The following is a 17,026-nucleotide window of genomic DNA, read 5'->3' on the forward strand; positions in this document are numbered from 1 at the left end:
GAGGCTGGGGTTATCGCTCACCTGCCACTCTGTGGCTCGCCTCCCCATCTGTATCTACAAAGTTGTCCTAAGGATGGAATGGTCCTGGAAAAGTCAATGTGCAGATCACAGTGACAGCTCCTCAGCCCGCAAAAGGAGGGGGTGGGGGATAAAGATGAGCAGGCACCCTTACTACCCCCATGCCAGCCGCATAAGCCTTTTCCCGGTGCCCCGGGAGCTGAGGCGCTTCTCCTGGCCTCACGTGGGAGGTCATGTGCTCCGGCTTGGCTGTCCAGCTTGATTAGATTTTTCTGATGAAGTAGATCCTTGCCTGAACCTTCCTCGTCTCCCTTCCTTCCTCCCACACACCCCCGCTACTCAGGTGTTACATTTTTCCTTCTGGCCAGCATCTGACCCCGAATACAAATGTCTCTCCACTAAACTTCTGACAAGAGAAGGAGAAATGACACTAGAGTAGGTGAGATGCTTTCAGTGGGCTCAGAAGCTTTCATTAGTTCAGGAGGGAATTGTACTGTCTATGACTAATTGTACGGCAAGAATATGAGTTGGAAGCCTTTGAAATGTTCACAGGCAACTGTAGTTAAATAATTAGCCTGAACAGGCGAGGGAGCGACACCACAGCAGCAGGGGCACGTGGGCGGGAAGCCCCCCACCCCGCACTCACACTGTGTGTAGTGTGGATTTCATGTTTATAACCAGGTTAGCATTCCCTTTTGCAGAAAATCGAAGCATACTTAATATTCATTGATAGCTTCAGATTTCTAAATAAAATGATTTTTTTAAATGGTAAAAAAATGCCAGAAACAACAAGCATTTTGGTTAGGTGGAAATTTATCTTCACCCTTTTTAGGCATCTGTGGCTCAAAAGGCTCCGTCTTTTAGAGATGATGGTGTGGAATCCATTGAGCTGGGAGACGGGTATCATTTTGTAGGCCAACGTGGAAGCTTCCAGTAGATAAACTTTCAAGGGCCTAGTATTTATTTGCCAATGAATACAACCCTAATAAAAGACTGTAAAGTTTAAATGGGTACATAGTTGGACAATAACTATGGTGCTCATAAAAGCTAGATGGTAGAATCCATGGATGAGAGGTCTGAACCTTCTTGGGGAGCAGATGCAGGGAGAGGTCAAGATTAAGAACATATTCAGCGGCTTCATCTGAGAGATAAGGTTTATGGGAATGTCTGGGTCCTGGAGGGCTGCCTACAGGGAAAACCTGCTCTAGGCAAATCTAGCAAGTTTTCCCCTCAGAGCCTGGAGGATCTGAGGATTTTTCCCCTTTAAGACCTTATTGGGAAGCCCCGCCAAAGTTCTATGGGGGGTGTGAGTCCCTGCTCCAGCCCCACGATGGGAGCTGGTGGGACCTCAGCAGCTGGGCAAAGGCTGTTCTTTTTCTTCGAATTTGCTTTCCTCTTGATGATACTTGGTGAGACTGTCTGGGAAGTGACCTCTGCCAGGTGAAGGAGGGGAGTGGGAAGAAGAGGCAGGGCTGGGTCCCAGGCTGGTGGTCATCTCTTTGAAGACTCTAATCTCCTCTGGGCACCATTGTGCGGTGTCACACCTTGGTTGGAGCATCATGAGAGGGACCCAAGATGACCACAGCAGAGCCCATACAGTGTCTCTGGGTCCCGTCTACTAATGCAGATGGTGCAGAGGGTGGCAGTGTGAAGGCCCATAGGGCACCTTGTTCTCTTTCCCGGAGATCACCTTAGTCTGGTCTCCTCTGGGAGGGGGTGGGAAAGGGAGAGAGTTGGAAGAAAGAGATGGCCATTTGTTATGGTGGCAGTATCTTCTCAGCTTCCAGAGTTTCCTCTCCAGTTGGCTTCTCTTCAGTTGCCACCGCCATTGAACAAGGGGTCCCCGGTTTCCTCCTCTGACCTTTCACCTGCCTTTCCTCCTCTGCTTCCTCATTTCTGCTCTTCCAATTAGTTCTATCTTCCTCTTCATCAAACCCAGAGCTACACTCAATCAATCAGCCTCTCCTGGCTCCACTTGGCTATGACATCCTGCCGTGTGACGTCCGGTCAGCCATGCCAGGACCATCCTGATGGGGACCCTTGGACATCTCTCAAGACTCTTAGGCAGCCATTGCTAATTTCCAAGTTAGGAATCCAGGCACTCTTGGCATCCTTTGTGCAGCTCCCAGTGTCTGCCCTTTCTCCTGCACAGGTGAGGAGGGGACGGGGTCTGCCACACCTTAGTGCACACTGTTATCTCCCAGGCTTTCCCCACTGACAGGCAGTGCCATCAATCTTGCATTTGCCCGGAACCCCGCCCACCCCAGTCTGGGAGGGAGTGTAGGGGTGGGGGCACTGCTGGGACATCAGGCAGGAAAAGCAGGAAGAAGACACCCTTGGTGCACATATAGTTCATTTCCCCCACAGCCCACCCTGTGATTGATGAGAACAGGACGGGGCCCGTGGAGGAGGTTATAAAGTTGAATAAACTTTATAGGCAGCGGGAGAAATCCCAGACACGGAGTCCTCAGCCCAACAGCCCACCTGAAGGTGGCCCTTTAAAGGTGGCCCTTTGTTGAATAAACACATCCTTTTTCCAGAATAAAACTGAACAGGTTATTTTCCTTGTAAGATAAGACTTTGCCATAATCCTCACTTCTTTATTTTTTTTTTTAAGTGGTTCCACACCCAATGTGGGATTTGAACTCAAGACCTTGGGATCAAGAGTCAGATGCTTGACCAATTGAGCCAACTGGGCTCCTCTCTTGCCATAGTCCTTTTGTAGCTTAGTGGCTCATTTTCTTTATTTCCTCATTCATTCACTTGCTCAGCCATTCCACAAATAATTATTGAGTCCTTCCTGTTCTTTGTGGGGATGGTGGAGCAGGAAACACGGCAGTATACATCCTGTTGCTGGGGGGATTGGGACAGAGTACCAAAGGCAAACAAAAGGAACAAAGTGGAGGCTTCCCGGGTGCTGTGGTGGGGGCTCAGGGAAGTCTCGCTGCAGAAGGGACATTAGACCAAGTCTAATGCGGGTGGAGTCAAGCACGCGGACTCAGAGGGGATTACATCCCAGGTAGACAGAGGCGGTCCAGGTTCAAGGGGGAGAGAGCAGGCTGGTTTGGTTGGGAGGACAGGGTGAATGAATCTGGGAGGTGGGCTGAGTTCCGACAGTGTGCATCATTTCTCGGGGTAAGACACACTGACACTTCGGCCAGGTCGGATCCTCACTGTGGGGGACTGAGTCCGGGTTTTGAGCACTAAATGCAGATAACACTTGCAAGTCATTGTGATACCCGGAAGTCGACACCTTTCATCTCCAGCCCGCCGGGAGGCCAGCACCTGCTGAGTAGGGCTTTTAGGCGAGGGACAATAGCGTAGACTCATTCTCTGTGCAATGGAAGACAGTGCAGTGTCCAGTTTACATCATTAGAGGTTGTTACTGGTCACTCTGGCAATTGTATGGCAAAGATTGTTGGGAGTAAATAGTGGCAATGGTGAGGGCAGACTGCAGGCTCATCGCAGGCTGCGTCAAACGATGGCTTCGTCCATATGGCACCCGAGGGAGTGTAAGAGAAGGAGACACAAACTGAGGATTGGGGGCAAACATCCGGACACTACAAGGGTGTTGAAGGAGAGATGAGAAGGGGGTCCAGGATGGAGCCTGGGCACTTGGAACTGTCACAGTCTGACGAGAGGAGGGAGAGCTGGAAAGAGGTGGCAAAGGAATTAGCAGCGAGGGAGGAGAAAACCAGGGGCGTGGGATGTCATGGCTGGTGAGAGGAGAACGTGCTTCAAGAGGGGAAGGGGCTAGTAATCTGCGTCCAGTGCTGCTGAGAGAGAACAGGGGACACAGGGACAGAGAGGTGACCACATGTTTGAAAAGATCTTTGGTGATCTTCACAGAGAAGGTCGTGGTGGAAGTATCAGCTTGTGGGCTATTTAAAAATAAACATCCAGATGTTTTATTATAAAATTCTAATGACATGTTTGTAAGCTGATGGTAGGAATCTCTGAGAGACTGAGAGAGAGAGAGACAGAACACAAGGGGTGGGGAGATAACCATAGTCACAAAGTCCTTGGGGGAACTGGGGGACTTGACCCCTCATGGGGGCAGGGACTCTCATCCACAACAACCAGGCAGGGGCTTTACGGGGGACAGACATGAGTGGGTTGATAGGTTTCGTGGTGAGAAGATGATAAAGCATGTGACTCATGGCTTCCGCTTTCTCAACAATGTAAGAGGGAAAGGTATGAGCTCAGACTTGCGTGTCAGGGTTGGTGGGGAGTGGGGGCTGGAGTACAGTGGGACCATAGGAGGGTTAGATGAGAGGGTATGAAACCCCCCTTTCATCTCCTGAGAGGATGGGTCTACTTAGGAGGGGCTGTATGCTTACCGGGGAAAGCGGAAATCACTAGGGATTTGTGGTCATGATTTTTTGCACAAGACCAGGAGACATGATTGTCAAGTTTTCCTTTAACCTGAAGGAAGATCACAGATAGGTTTGCCCAAGTTTGAAGTTTTGCCAGTCGTGTTTGTTGGAGGGAGAGAGAAGCACTTTTAGGGGTGTGATTCTGACGATGGATGGTGGACTCTGAGCTGATCGGTGGGGGGGAGGACCCCAAGTGAGGATGTGGCAAGAACACAGACTGGAAACCTCCCATGGTTGAGGAGGTTCTCTGGAGCGGGAAGGCGGGAGGCAGCGGCCGGGCTCGGGGGGAGTGGCATTCTGGAGGTGCTGTAGGTCTGTGTGGCAATCTGAGCCGGTGAGAAAGCTGCTGCTATCTCCCCACTCCACTCGGCCAGCTAGGAGCCAGGGCAGCTCCACCTCCATTGCCACCCCCCCGGGGCATGGGCCCGTCTTCTCTTCTGGACTCCAACCACAGCCCACGGAAGGGGGCTGACCCTCCTTTTCTGCTTGCTTCTGGCAGCCAGGCCATTCTTCTCAAGCACAGATATGATTGGGCCATCACTCCTGCTTCAAGGCCTCTACTGGCATCTATGGATCAAGTCCAGGGCACGCCCTATGCAGCAGGGATCCTGCTCTATGTTCGGAAATGGGTTTCTGCAGCACCTGGACTGAGTCACTGGTAGGTCCTCCAGTGACTGTGGCTCCTTCCCTGTCCTACCGGGACACCTGCCTTTCTGTCCCTTCCTTGCCATCAAGACAGAGCTCTGCATGCTTTTACCACCCCCATCCCGACTTTGGAGTTCCCATTTCTCTCTTCGCTGACTCCTCTGTGACTTTTTCTAATTACTGCACCCCAGAGCCTCACACGGTCCCCGGCATATAGTGCACTCTACGGATTCTTTGATGAATCTATCAATGAAACATTGACTGGCTGCAAAGAACACTCCCGAAAATGCTTTCAGGAGGCTGCCCAGCCTCTGGCAGAGCTCAGTGCTTTGTAACAGGTTTTCCCTCTCTCTTGGTCGTTCCTTAGAAAGGCTATTTCCAACTGCTACTCATTGGGTACCTATGTAGTATCCTGTAAAGAGCACATCAGTGATTAATGGGCTTGCTAAATAAAATGCTATTCATGATACGGGGAAACTATGTCTAATATAACAGCTGCCTCCTTAAAAAATTCACAGAATAATTAAAATGAAAACAAAGTGTAAGAAAAATAGAACCATGTGCAGAAGTTTGTGATTAAGAACATATGTTAGTAAAAAAAAAAACACTAGTAGCATATTTTATTACTAATTATCTAAATCAACATGTAAAATATGTCATTTACCTCAAATACTGTTTTTGACAGTTTCTAAAAATAACTCTATCTCATTAAGTTGAAGACCCTGTCAATTAGAAGATACACTGCTATTTTATGCATCACCAAGAAAGAAAAATATGCCGCCAATTATCTGTGATACCTTTATTGTAAAGCGTATTCCTGCCCCAAATGTCTGCCGCCAGCAGAACAAAGAAAGAGCTTAGACCTTCTTTATTTCTTAACAGTGGTTCTCAACAGGGAGTGATTTTGTTTCCCTACCCCAGGACATTTGGTCCTATCCATAGACATTTTTGGTGGTCACAGGTAGGGTGGTGGTATTACTGTTATCTACTGAGTAGAGGCCAGGGATCCTGCTAACCATCCTGCAAGGTCCAGGGGCAGCTTTCAACAACCAAGGATCGTCAGCCCCAAATGCCAATATTGCCAGTGCTGCAAAACCAGGCGCTAAACAGTCAAGGCGAGTTGCTTGTGTTTTTTTTACAGTCTGCCATCACCTTCTGGATTTTCTTTGCCTTTTATTTCCATAGAACCTGGATCTTAAGAACTAGGCCCACTCTAGGGGCACCTGGGTGGCTCAGTGGGTTAAGCCTCTGCCTTTAGCTCAGGTCATGATCTCAGGGTCTTGGGATCAAGCCTAGCATTGGGCTCTCTGCTCAACAGGGAGCCTGCTTCCCCCACTCTCTCTGCCTGCCTCTCTGCCTACTTGTGATCTCTGTCTGTCAAATAAATGAAAAAAAAAATTTTAAGCACTAGGCCCTCTCTAAATTCACATATAAAAACTATAGAAGCATTTTAGGAGGAACCATGAATGAGAGCAATGATTTATTTCAATAAGTTAACCTAAGCCCTGCACAAGCCTTTATTTCTCCTACTCTAATATAATACCAGAAAATTCACTCAGCCACATTCTACTTTCAGAGTATAATTATGCTTTCAGAGGGTATAACTATTCTATGAATTAAGCAGCAGTAAACTTAAACTGATTTTTTCATATACTCTGAAAGATGTAGGTCTTAATGTGTGTCATAATGCGCAAGCAATGGAATCAACTGTAGAATTTTTTTGAAGACACCAAAATCTTACATTACTGAGCTAATAGTCGTTTCCAACTGGTGATGTGTCTCCTTAACATCATTTGAACACAGTTCCACATCTCAGGCTTAGCAAGGAGCTAAACCCAATAGCAAAAAAGTTGGTGTTTGTGGGAAGTTTCCCTGCATTGTAACAGGAAGCTCTGAAAATTGTAAAAGAAGAGGCCTTCTTTGATCTTTTCAGTCCAAGTTCTATCTGACTTGATGTGCTTGAACTTCTGAAACATGATTCAGAAAGTGTCACCCAACGTTAGGGGTGACCAAGGAGAAGCAAAAGTCAAAAAGAATTTGTTCCTTCTCACTCTGGCTTTTACACTGATGTCAAGAAGACATTTGTGAGAAGGGCATGGGAGTCTCTAAGATAGTTACCTTATGACAAATGAGAGGTAAACTTTCACTGGGAAGTCCATTAAATTCCAAGGGTGAGTCGAGTGCTAACCTGCCCTTTAGGGATTGACAATAGGTCTTCAAATGTTCTAACTGCACCATAAGTATTTGTCATAGACATCTGACTACAGGCTTGGTCACCAAGACGGTCCAGTTCCAAGCAAAAACTCGGTGAGCCAATGCCAGGCAGAAATCTGACTCCAATCCCATTTCTCACTCCATTCTGTGCCCAGAAGCCACCAAACATATTCAGGTCACCTGTACTTGGCATTCTACCTGCTCTCTATAGTCAGAACCCAGTTGAAATAACAGTTTTGCACTAGACATTTACAGACATTGGTGATAATGCTGTGGATTCTAACATTTTGTTCCTAAACTCTAATTAAGCTCAAAAGGCTCTGCTTCTGGTTCATAGGAAGTCAGGCCTTGACCAATAGTTTGGAAAGGAAACTGAAGGTAGAGCTTTGGCCCTGCCTCAGAAGTCAGAGCTGTTCTCGGGTGCCTAGGTGGCTCAGTCGGTTAAGTGTCATGGTCTCAGGGTAGTGAGATCGAGCCCCACATCTGGCTCCATGTTTGGCGTGGAGTCTGCTTGAGATTTTGTCTCTCTCCCCTCCTCCCACCTCCGCTCATGCTCTCTCTCTCTCTCTCAAATAAATAAATACCATCTTTTTTAAAAAACAAAGAAGTCAGAGCTGTTTACATGATCTGAACCTCAGCCATGTCCCGTCCTAGGTTTTGTCCACCTGCTTTTCGCCTGGGTCTTATTTTTAATAAGCTCGAAATGCAAATGAGAATCCTGCTGTTGGAGCTTTAGGTGACAGTTCGACAAAGACAAGAGCTGGCGCTGTCTTCTTCACTCTGTGTCTCCTGGACCTAGGGAAGAGCAGGTGACCAGAATACAGATATCCAATGAGGAGACGGTGGATAGAACAGTTCTCCAGTAAAACACTGTTTGCTGGGATGGTTCCTGTTGTGCAAGTCACTTTTGAAGGCAGAAGTCTTTCCTGGGGATATAGGCCCGGGTTGAACACTGATTTAAAAGCTCCCTGCTCTATAATTTTGGTTACCATGTATGAGAGGTGACTGCTCTTTGGCTGGCTGCCTGTGTGGGAAGAGAGTTCCCTTCCCCCAATCATGGTGCCAGGCAGTATTGCCAGGTGATCTTTTGAGCTGGACTTCTGGAGAACATGTTGATATCAAACTCCCTGGGGAGTCTGTTCTACCTGAGAACTAGACCTTGAGGGACTCCAGGGTTTTCAGATTTGATAATGTCCCTGGATCTCCTATACTGAACTAATTCCAAGTGATATGGAATTGTTTCAACAAAGAAAAAGATACGCAATATACTCAGCAATATCTTCAGAAATGTGGAGCTCCCAAGAAGGAGTTCCCAGGAGACCAAGCAAACGCTGGAAAAGAAGAGAAACACTTTAAAAGCCATTTAAGGCAGTATATGGTTAAGCATCCAAATGATGCCATTGAGGTGAGTGCAAAATGTGTCTCAGATGGTGGTCTTCAAGCATCTCTGAGGATGCAAAGGGGAATGTGGACCTTAAGATTATGGAGGGTTGCTCTTCTCTGGAAAAGTAAGGTAACAAGAGACAACCAGCTAACGGCTGCCATGTCTAGAGGAAGAACCAGGTCATGAGCTGGGGTTGGGGATGGGCATGAAAGCATTAAGAATTGTCAAGTGGTGGGATGGGGAAGTAGTACCAAGACAGTCCCATTAACATCTTGCTTCAAAGACACAGAGGATTAAACTTCAAGGGCATGTGCATACGCGTGTGTGTGTGCGTGTGTGCGTGTGTGTGTGTGTGTGTGTGTGTTGGTTGATGAGGGAGGGGGTTTTGAACATTGTAAATGCTGTCTCCTACAGATCTGAGTAGATGATCTATGTTCTAGGTCCACGAGAGGGGACTGTGGCATACTGTTTGAAGTGTGGTCTCTAAAGTCACACAGGACTGGGATGAACACTGGACTGTTCCTTTCACAAACAGGGTTATGTTTAACCACCACAAGACTCAGTCTCTTCAATTGAGGCTCGAACTAGTAACAGTGACTTCTTAGAATAGTGATGGAGACTTCCTGAACTGACCCAGCGGAAGAGGTGGTGCACTCTTCAGCGCGCAGTCAGTGCTTAGTAAGCAAACACATCCTCAGGTGTGGTGGTTAAACTTTTTTGTGATATAACTGGTCTGTGGAAAAGGGGGATTTGGCTTATATGAATGAGGTGTCAGAGGAGAGAAATTAGTTTCAAGCATGGATCCAGAAGTTTAACAATACCAATAGGTCTCTATCTCTGTTTTTTCCTCTCTCTACCTCTGTCTCTCTTTCAATGTCTGTCCCTCGCTGCTATTTTTACTTTCTCCCTCTTTGTTTCCTCTGACTTCTGGCATAGGTCTCCTTATCAGCCAAGCTTTTATACATCACAGTAAATATGTTCTCTGGTATCTCCAGATATATCTGGCCCATAGCCACATAATTTTTTAAACTTACCTTTGTCCCAGTTTTATCACATGCACCTGATTTAAAGGATCAACTAGCTCTAAGGGGGCACTTCTGTGAAAACAACACTTTCTGCCTCCTGTTCCATTCCTGATCTCAGAGTCTTCACTTTCAAACTTTTTGGCTGATTGTCTTTCTATTTATCTCTCAATAACATGATCTTTTTTGATTTTTTATTTTCCAGTAGTATAGTATGAATTTTGTCTGTACAAATTAGACAATTCACCGCACTACAGAAATACACCCTTTCCAACATCTAGCTCCCAATTTAGTTAAATTACCCCTTGGTTAGATCATTGTTCAATAATTACATTACTATAAGTATGCAAATGATACTCTCTGCTGAGTCAAGTAGTTAGCTGTGATGACTTTTGTTTCTTACACAACTTTGTTTAATTGGAACAAATTGCTTTTTCTGTACTTTTGCTTTTCTTTTTCTTTTTCTTTTTCTTTACTTTTATGTAGATTTGTCACTAAGTCAACCCCAAATTCTCTGGTTGTTTAATTCTTTTCTCAAGATATGCAGATATTTGATGGCTTTCATTTTCTTACAGAAATCTCTCCCAGAATCATTTAGAACACACCAATCTGGACTTTTTGCCCTTCAAGCCTGGTGTGCAGATCTCACTGGGGATCTCTTCTTACTGTCATCCTGTGAATTTTCTTGCTTTGTTTTCTGTGTTGATGTCCTGTTACATGTATCTCTCACATTCTCTTCTTTATAGGTACATCTGCTTATTTTTGGTGGAGCATATTCTGAAATGCTTCCTGACAAAGGATGTGGGGGAAATATAAGTTGGAGATCTTATATATCTGAAAATCTTTATTATAGCCTTTCACTGAAGGGATAGTTTGGTTGGGAATAAATTCTAGATTGGGTATCATTTTACTTCAGAATTTTGAAGGCATTGCTCTCTTCTCCTCCAAGCTCTCAATGTTATTTTTGAGAATTCCGAAATATTTCTGGTGTCCGAATCTTTGTAGATAATTTAGAAGTTTGCAGGATGCAATTTGCTGAAATCATATGATTATGTGGCTTAGTATGGGTCAAATTTATCTGTAGCACAAGTCACCTGATAGTCCCTTCCTTCCCCAAAGTCAGTATCTTCTGTTACAGAAAACGTTCTTGAATTTCTTTATTGATGATTCCCTCTCCTCTCATTTTTTTTTTCATTTTCTTTCTAGAATCCCTACTATTTATATGTTGGAACTACTGGATGGATACTATTCTTTAATTATCTTAAATTTTCTCCTTAACCTTTATTCTGTAATGTCTGGGAGATTTATGCAACCCTATCTTTCAATACTTCCGCTGAGTTTTTTTTTTATAGTTTTAATTTTCATTAACTCCTATTTGTCCCTAAATGATTTGCCTTACATAGCTTTCTTTTCTTATTTTATAGACACAATATCTTCTCTTCTCTCTGGGAGAATATTAGGTTTGTTTTTTTTTTTTTTAAGTTTTCTTCTCTTGCATTCTCTCCTCTCTCTTTCAAGTTACTTTCACTTCCTGTTGGTTGGTTTCTGTCTTTCAGGATGAAACACTGCTGCTATGGACTTCCCTTCCATTTTCTTCACTTTAACCAATTCTGCCTTTATAAATATACTGTACTCCTTTCAGTTGCATCTATGAGTTGTTTGTTTACATTAGGAATACAAAACAATTAAAATATCCATAAACTTTGTGTGTGTTTTAGTGGGTACTATCAGCCCTGAACTTTAGTGGGTTTCACTTGCCTGGTCTGCTTTTGTGCAAAAATGTCTGTATCTCTAGGTTTATCACCTTGGGCTGGGTAGATTCCTCAGAGAAGGTGTTCTAATCACTTGTCTTGAGGATAAAGACCCGTCTAGCAGTGTGTGGGAGCTGTGCCAAGGGTGAGACCCATCGGTCTCAGCACTGAGTATAACAATTGTTCAACCTTTGTTTTCAGAAATGTAACCGCTTAATAGCACTACACCTGGTTCCCTGAGTCGGGGATATTCTGCTTAAGTGTTTCCATAACGTGGACCTATAGTTCTCCACTGGAGCAGAAGTTGTTTGGACTTGGGAAGTGGAGAGGGGATGTGGGATTGATTTGAGTCATGTCTTAAACTTCTAGCTGGTCCTCTTCTTTTTAGCGCCACCTTCACCACATCCAAAAGTAACTGGTCCCACGAAGACTTAAGACTGTTGATGGTCTATTACTAAACTATTCTAATAAGAAACTTTCTCAGGATCTACTTGGTCAATTGCTCATCAGTCGAAACAACACTTGCTGTCATCTTCTCTCCCATTCTTTTTGTTCTTATGTGTTTATTTTAGCTGGGTTTAAAGAGACACCAAAAGGAAATATGTCTGTTCCGTTTTTGGTGTTCTTAAAACTTTATATCTCCCAACCTCCATGTGATATCCCACAGAAGACTTTGATATATATGTTGGATCACATACCCTGGGTCCCAACTCGGCATTAATCTCTGTGATCTTTATTCTGTTGAGAATCTGGGTCACCTGCTTTTCCTCGTGGTAGACAAAGGGCGACTATCTGATTGACAACTACATGAGAATCATACCGAGCAGAAGTTCCCTAAATAAAGGGATGTAGCACTGACAAAAAGGTAACAAATGTCCCAGACACAGGGCAGCTTTGTCCTCCAAAAGGTGCTGATCTTGAGGAAGCAAGGATTTCCCTTGGTTGCTTTGTATTCAAAAAATGCTGGCTCCATCTCAGAAACACTAGTTATCCAAGCAGAAGGCACTTCCCTTGATGTTTTTCTCCATTGTAAGCTTCAGCAACATCTGTTCACACTTAGTGCTCCTGAATCAATTTATTAATGTGGATGCCCATTGGTTTGCAAGGACAGCAAAGGCTTCCTAGAGAAACTCTATGCCCTGGAGAGAAAAAGGAGGCCATGGCAGGGAGCTTTTTCAGAATGCTGGGGCTGGAACTCTAGGTATGCACATAGAAAGGGGTAGATGCAGTACCCTTCCTTTATCTGAATGACCAGTGACAAAGGGAAATGATACTTTTTTCCCTTCTTTCACCTCAGAAGTCCTAAAGAAGGGAAATCCATTGTGGAAAACTTAAATAATCTCTGAGCATTGTGAGGGTAGATATTCTTTATTCTTGTAAGTATTTTGTGTTAGTCTCTGGAACATGATGCTGGGACCTTCAAAGAAATAAAGTCGTCCCTCTCAAGTTTTAAACTCTAAGCAAAACAAACTTGTGGTTTCTTTTGAGACCTCTAGCTATATGTGTCACAGTGACACAGTTTAGAAGACAATGCTTCTGAAGGACATTTTAAATGGCAAACTTTAAATGAAGTGATCCTTGGTAGTTCAGTGACAATGCCTGTGCGTTATTGTCCTTTTCCAACTTAACGAGAACAAAAAAAGAACCAATTAGTCACATATGATGAGACGTGATGACATTTTTACTCCTGAACTTTTCTGGTATAAAAGGGTCACCCACGGAGGATCTGGCAGTAAGTGTGAAGAATTTGGCAATAAAACCACTGGCCTGCAGAAATTTTGGAAAATCCAAAATGATTAGGTAAGACTGCCTTTTTCCACAAAGAAAAGTGTTGAGTTCATATATGCTTTTTTACTTATACTTGCCTAAATGATACTGATCTTAGGGGTTTTTCTCTCCCTACCGTATAGCTCATTAAAATTCAGCTTTACTCTACTTCTATTGATTTCTACAATGCATATGTTTTGGTGTTATCCTGTTACACCTTCTAAGGTAAGAGTTTTGCCTCTGTTTTTCATGTTTGACTCAATGGCTTATAAGTGTTTAAGTTCAAAGTAATTGCAAGGAATATGTGACAGAAGAGTAATTTCTCTTATTATTACAGCTTGCAATGGAAAAAAAAATAAGTAGAGTCATGAAATTAGTAAAAAGAACCATTTATGTGACAAAAATAATGCCAGGCTTATTAAAATTTTTTTCGAATTATTTGGAAGTTGGCTCCTACATAAAAAAGCATTCATTTCAATGTAAAATGTAGTTTTGTCCATGACAAATTATTTATTCCATGTGTCCACTCATGATCAAAGTGAACATTTAACCATTGGAACTATATTACAAATACAATGGATCAATTTTTTAAAATGGTGAGTTTACCAATTTTATAAAAATGGTAACTTTTTCAGATACAGACTATAGATAAAATGTCATATCAGTGAAATACCACATACAATACTAATTCATATGTTTATTCAAAAATATTGATTGTCTAACATTAATCACTCAACTGTTCAAAAGATTCAGAAAATGAGCATCTTTCTCTGGAATTTTTAATACTATTTCTACATGATATTTCAGTCATTTTAATGTCAATACTTTGTTTAAAATTAAAAATTTTTTTTGTCACTGATAATATGATAATAATACTGTCAGTATTCACTGAAACTTAACCTGGCATACTGTAATTACTGAAACAATGTAATTCGTGGAACTACTTTTAGGATAAAGAGATGTTACATATATCCTAAATAACAGATATATGTCCAAACATAATGATCTAGCTGTTTATATAATTGGTCTTCTTACTGACCTTTGCCTCTGTCATCTTTCTACTTTTGTTTACTTAAGTTAGTTTCTTTTTTTCCTGATTTAGTCCTATGAGCATTCAACACTAATTGAGTCATTGATTCTATAAGACACAAACCATATTGATCAAGTCGATGAGTCACAACCCATAAATTGGTATATTTTCTCAAGTGTCTTCCTAATTACTTTCTGTTCTTTTCCCGAAGGTTTGTTCATGACATTTCTGTTGAACAAGAAGCATTTGTGAGCAGCTTTTTTAAAAATTAAGAATGTACTTTCAAATGTACTTACAAATCTGCTTGTCCATAAATGAAATGCTTCCTCTTTCCATGCATTTTCCATATTTCTATTTTAGCATGTGACAATTTCATTCTCATTACAGTTACTTCATGTAGCAATGGTATCAATTTGACTGTTCAAGGTGAGTAATTATAGACAAAAGATGTATTGGTTCTTGTAATATTTGTTGTGAACTTCATAAAGTACATCAAGGAGGCACGTATACCATATTATTCTGTTAACAACTCAGCTCTGGCAAGGACTCCCTTTAATGATCAGCAAAATACATCAGAATCTTTTTAGGGATGTTTTCAGCATCTTATAACCAGAAATGATGCATTTCTTTTGCAATACAAAGGTGGTATCATGAGTATTTCTGGAAAGAACTGGAATGCTTCCCTTCCTGAATGACTCATAGGGTCCTCCTTGTTGGGGATTTAAAATAGATGGCATTATATCATGCTTAGATTTCCTCCATTAACATAAGGAAAAACACATAGTGGGCGTTCAAATAAGAGTTTTTTTATTGGTTTCCCATGACCAATATTTCTGAAACTCTGTTTGACTGTTTCCAGGTCCAAAAAAAGAAAAAAAAAGTTGCCCATCTTTTTTTTTCCAGAGGCCAGTAAGAGTGATTTGCCTGGGCACTCTGACTGCTGGAACCTTCAGTAACCTACCCAGACATGGGGTGAAGCATCTCAGAGAAGATTTTTTTTTCATTCTGTCCCTATTTCAACTTCCAAAGTAACCTGAAACCACACTTATGTCCCTGCACCAGGAAAGGAAAATGTGTAATTTTTACTCTGGAGTATGTTTCTTTCCTTATAATAAAACCATTCAGCCCCCTTTTCTTTTATTGCTCTCATGTGGTTGAGAAATGGGCTTGGAGTCATGTGATTTCACTCAAACCCATGCTTCACCTACAAGCCATTTTTAAAAAAATATTTTATTTATTCATTTGAAAGAGAGAGAGAGAGAAAGCAAGAGACAGAGCATAGGCAGGGGGAAGGGCAGAGGACAAAGGACAAGCAGACTCCCCGCTGAGCAGGGAGCCTAGGTGGGGGCAGTGGGAGGGAGTGCTCGATCCCAGGACCCTGGAATTATGACCAACTGAGCCACCCAGGTGCCCCACCTAGAAGCCATTTAATTTCCTCTCTTAAAACTGAGGAAATGATAATACCACTTCATATAGAGAACTTTCTGGGGAGATAAAATGAGATGATGCCCATAAAGGATTTACCACAAAGAAGATCATTGATAAATCTTTGTTCTATTTATCGGCGGAACTTGCAGTTGTAACTCATCAGCATGTACTTCCTCTGAAACCACAAAGGAGGGGACATAGGACAAGTGTTGAAAACTCTTACTTGATCTCTGGGTCCGGCCCACTTCTTGGAACAGCCAGCCCAGTTTCTTGGGACAAGGCCCTTTGCTCTCTACTTTGTTTCTTCATATGGAAAGTATACTTGATGGTCATTTTGAGCTCTGATTCCAGACATGTGCTTCTTTCAAGACTAAGTACCCCCTATACCATCCAGACCTTCACATCACTGATAAAGAACTGAATCAAAGTCAAAAGATGAAGATGCTATTTTTCAAGTAGCAAGACAGCCTTATGGAGAAACTGGGTAAATGGCTGAAGACAGATCTCAGAGGGAAAGTGTTTCCAACTGGAACCTAAAATTTGGTTATCATGGGTTGTTTTTCTTAGTGAATTTTTGAAGACCTCTCAGGACTAATTAGTGCCACTTGAAAGATTCTTTATGAAGTAAAAGCAACAAGAGAACTATGTATGGTGTATGATGCAAATCCCAAAGGACGACAATTACATAAGTGGTATAAAAATTAGACAAGAGAAAAAAAAATTAGACAAGAGAATAGAGAGCTCTGAATAACACTTTCTGTTTAGATAAAGTATATGTTGTGTTCTAGCGTAATTTCTCCCTCACAAAGTTTGGAGACATTGTATTTATAGCCCTTAAGATTTTAAAAATTGTTACAACCGAAATAACTTTTCACCTTAAACCTGTTTTTTCTCCCTCCTCTCCCAACTGAATTGCCAGGTGTCTGGAAAATCTGATTACTTTCTCATCCTGTTGAACGGCTGCCCAACTAGGATGGACAGGAGAGAGGGACTAGATTTTCTAAAGCCCATTTTCGAGAAGATGTTTATGAAAAGGTCCTTTCGCAATGGAGTTGGCACAGGGATGAAAAAAACTTCCTTTCGAAGAGCAAAATCATGAATAAGTGTGCAAAGGACTCTGGGAATTGATCTCAAACTTTGTAGAGTGTGACTAATGTGCTAAAAGTCAGTTATATCTTTATCATTAAGTATTGGTGTGCTCTCAATGCTTTAATATAATTTCTGATACAGAGTAAATTGAGTTTTTTTAAAAAAATGTAAACCTGCCTCAAACTTCCCCTGCAAGAGAATAAACTATTTATGTTATTAGTTAGCAACTTCCCTGGCTAAGGATGGACACATTTGCTTTGATCTTAAATTGGCCAGAAAGTATGAACATTTTTTACTGTAAT

At 42.6% G+C, this 17,026-nt stretch overlaps 1 protein-coding gene across 1 annotated transcript; it reads left to right on the forward strand.

Moving 5' to 3' along the window:
- The first annotated feature begins 4,813 nt into the window (after nucleotides 1-4,813).
- On the forward strand, nucleotides 4,814-16,734 carry NPS (neuropeptide S). Its single transcript, XM_044236852.1, has 3 exons — nucleotides 4,814-5,052; nucleotides 13,321-13,402; nucleotides 16,555-16,734. Exons 1-3 carry the CDS (start codon nucleotides 4,814-4,816, stop codon nucleotides 16,732-16,734), a joined length of 501 nt encoding a protein of 166 aa, XP_044092787.1.
- The last annotated feature ends 292 nt before the right edge of the window (nucleotides 16,735-17,026 follow it).

Source organism: Neovison vison, chromosome 2 (assembly GCF_020171115.1).
Source record: "Neovison vison isolate M4711 chromosome 2, ASM_NN_V1, whole genome shotgun sequence".
Taxonomy (NCBI): Eukaryota; Metazoa; Chordata; class Mammalia; order Carnivora; family Mustelidae; genus Neogale; species Neogale vison.

Excerpts from the sequence above, each read along its gene's own strand:
- NPS (XM_044236852.1), top strand. The coding sequence starts at position 4,814 with ATGGGCCCGTCTTCTCTTCTGGACTCCAACCACAGCCCACGGAAGGGG. Across the intron at positions 5,053-13,320 it reads GCACCTGGACTGAGTCACTG|CTCATTAAAATTCAGCTTTA; the intron begins GTAGGTCCTCCA and ends CCTACCGTATAG. Across the intron at positions 13,403-16,554 it reads ATCCTGTTACACCTTCTAAG|GTGTCTGGAAAATCTGATTA; the intron begins GTAAGAGTTTTG and ends CTGAATTGCCAG.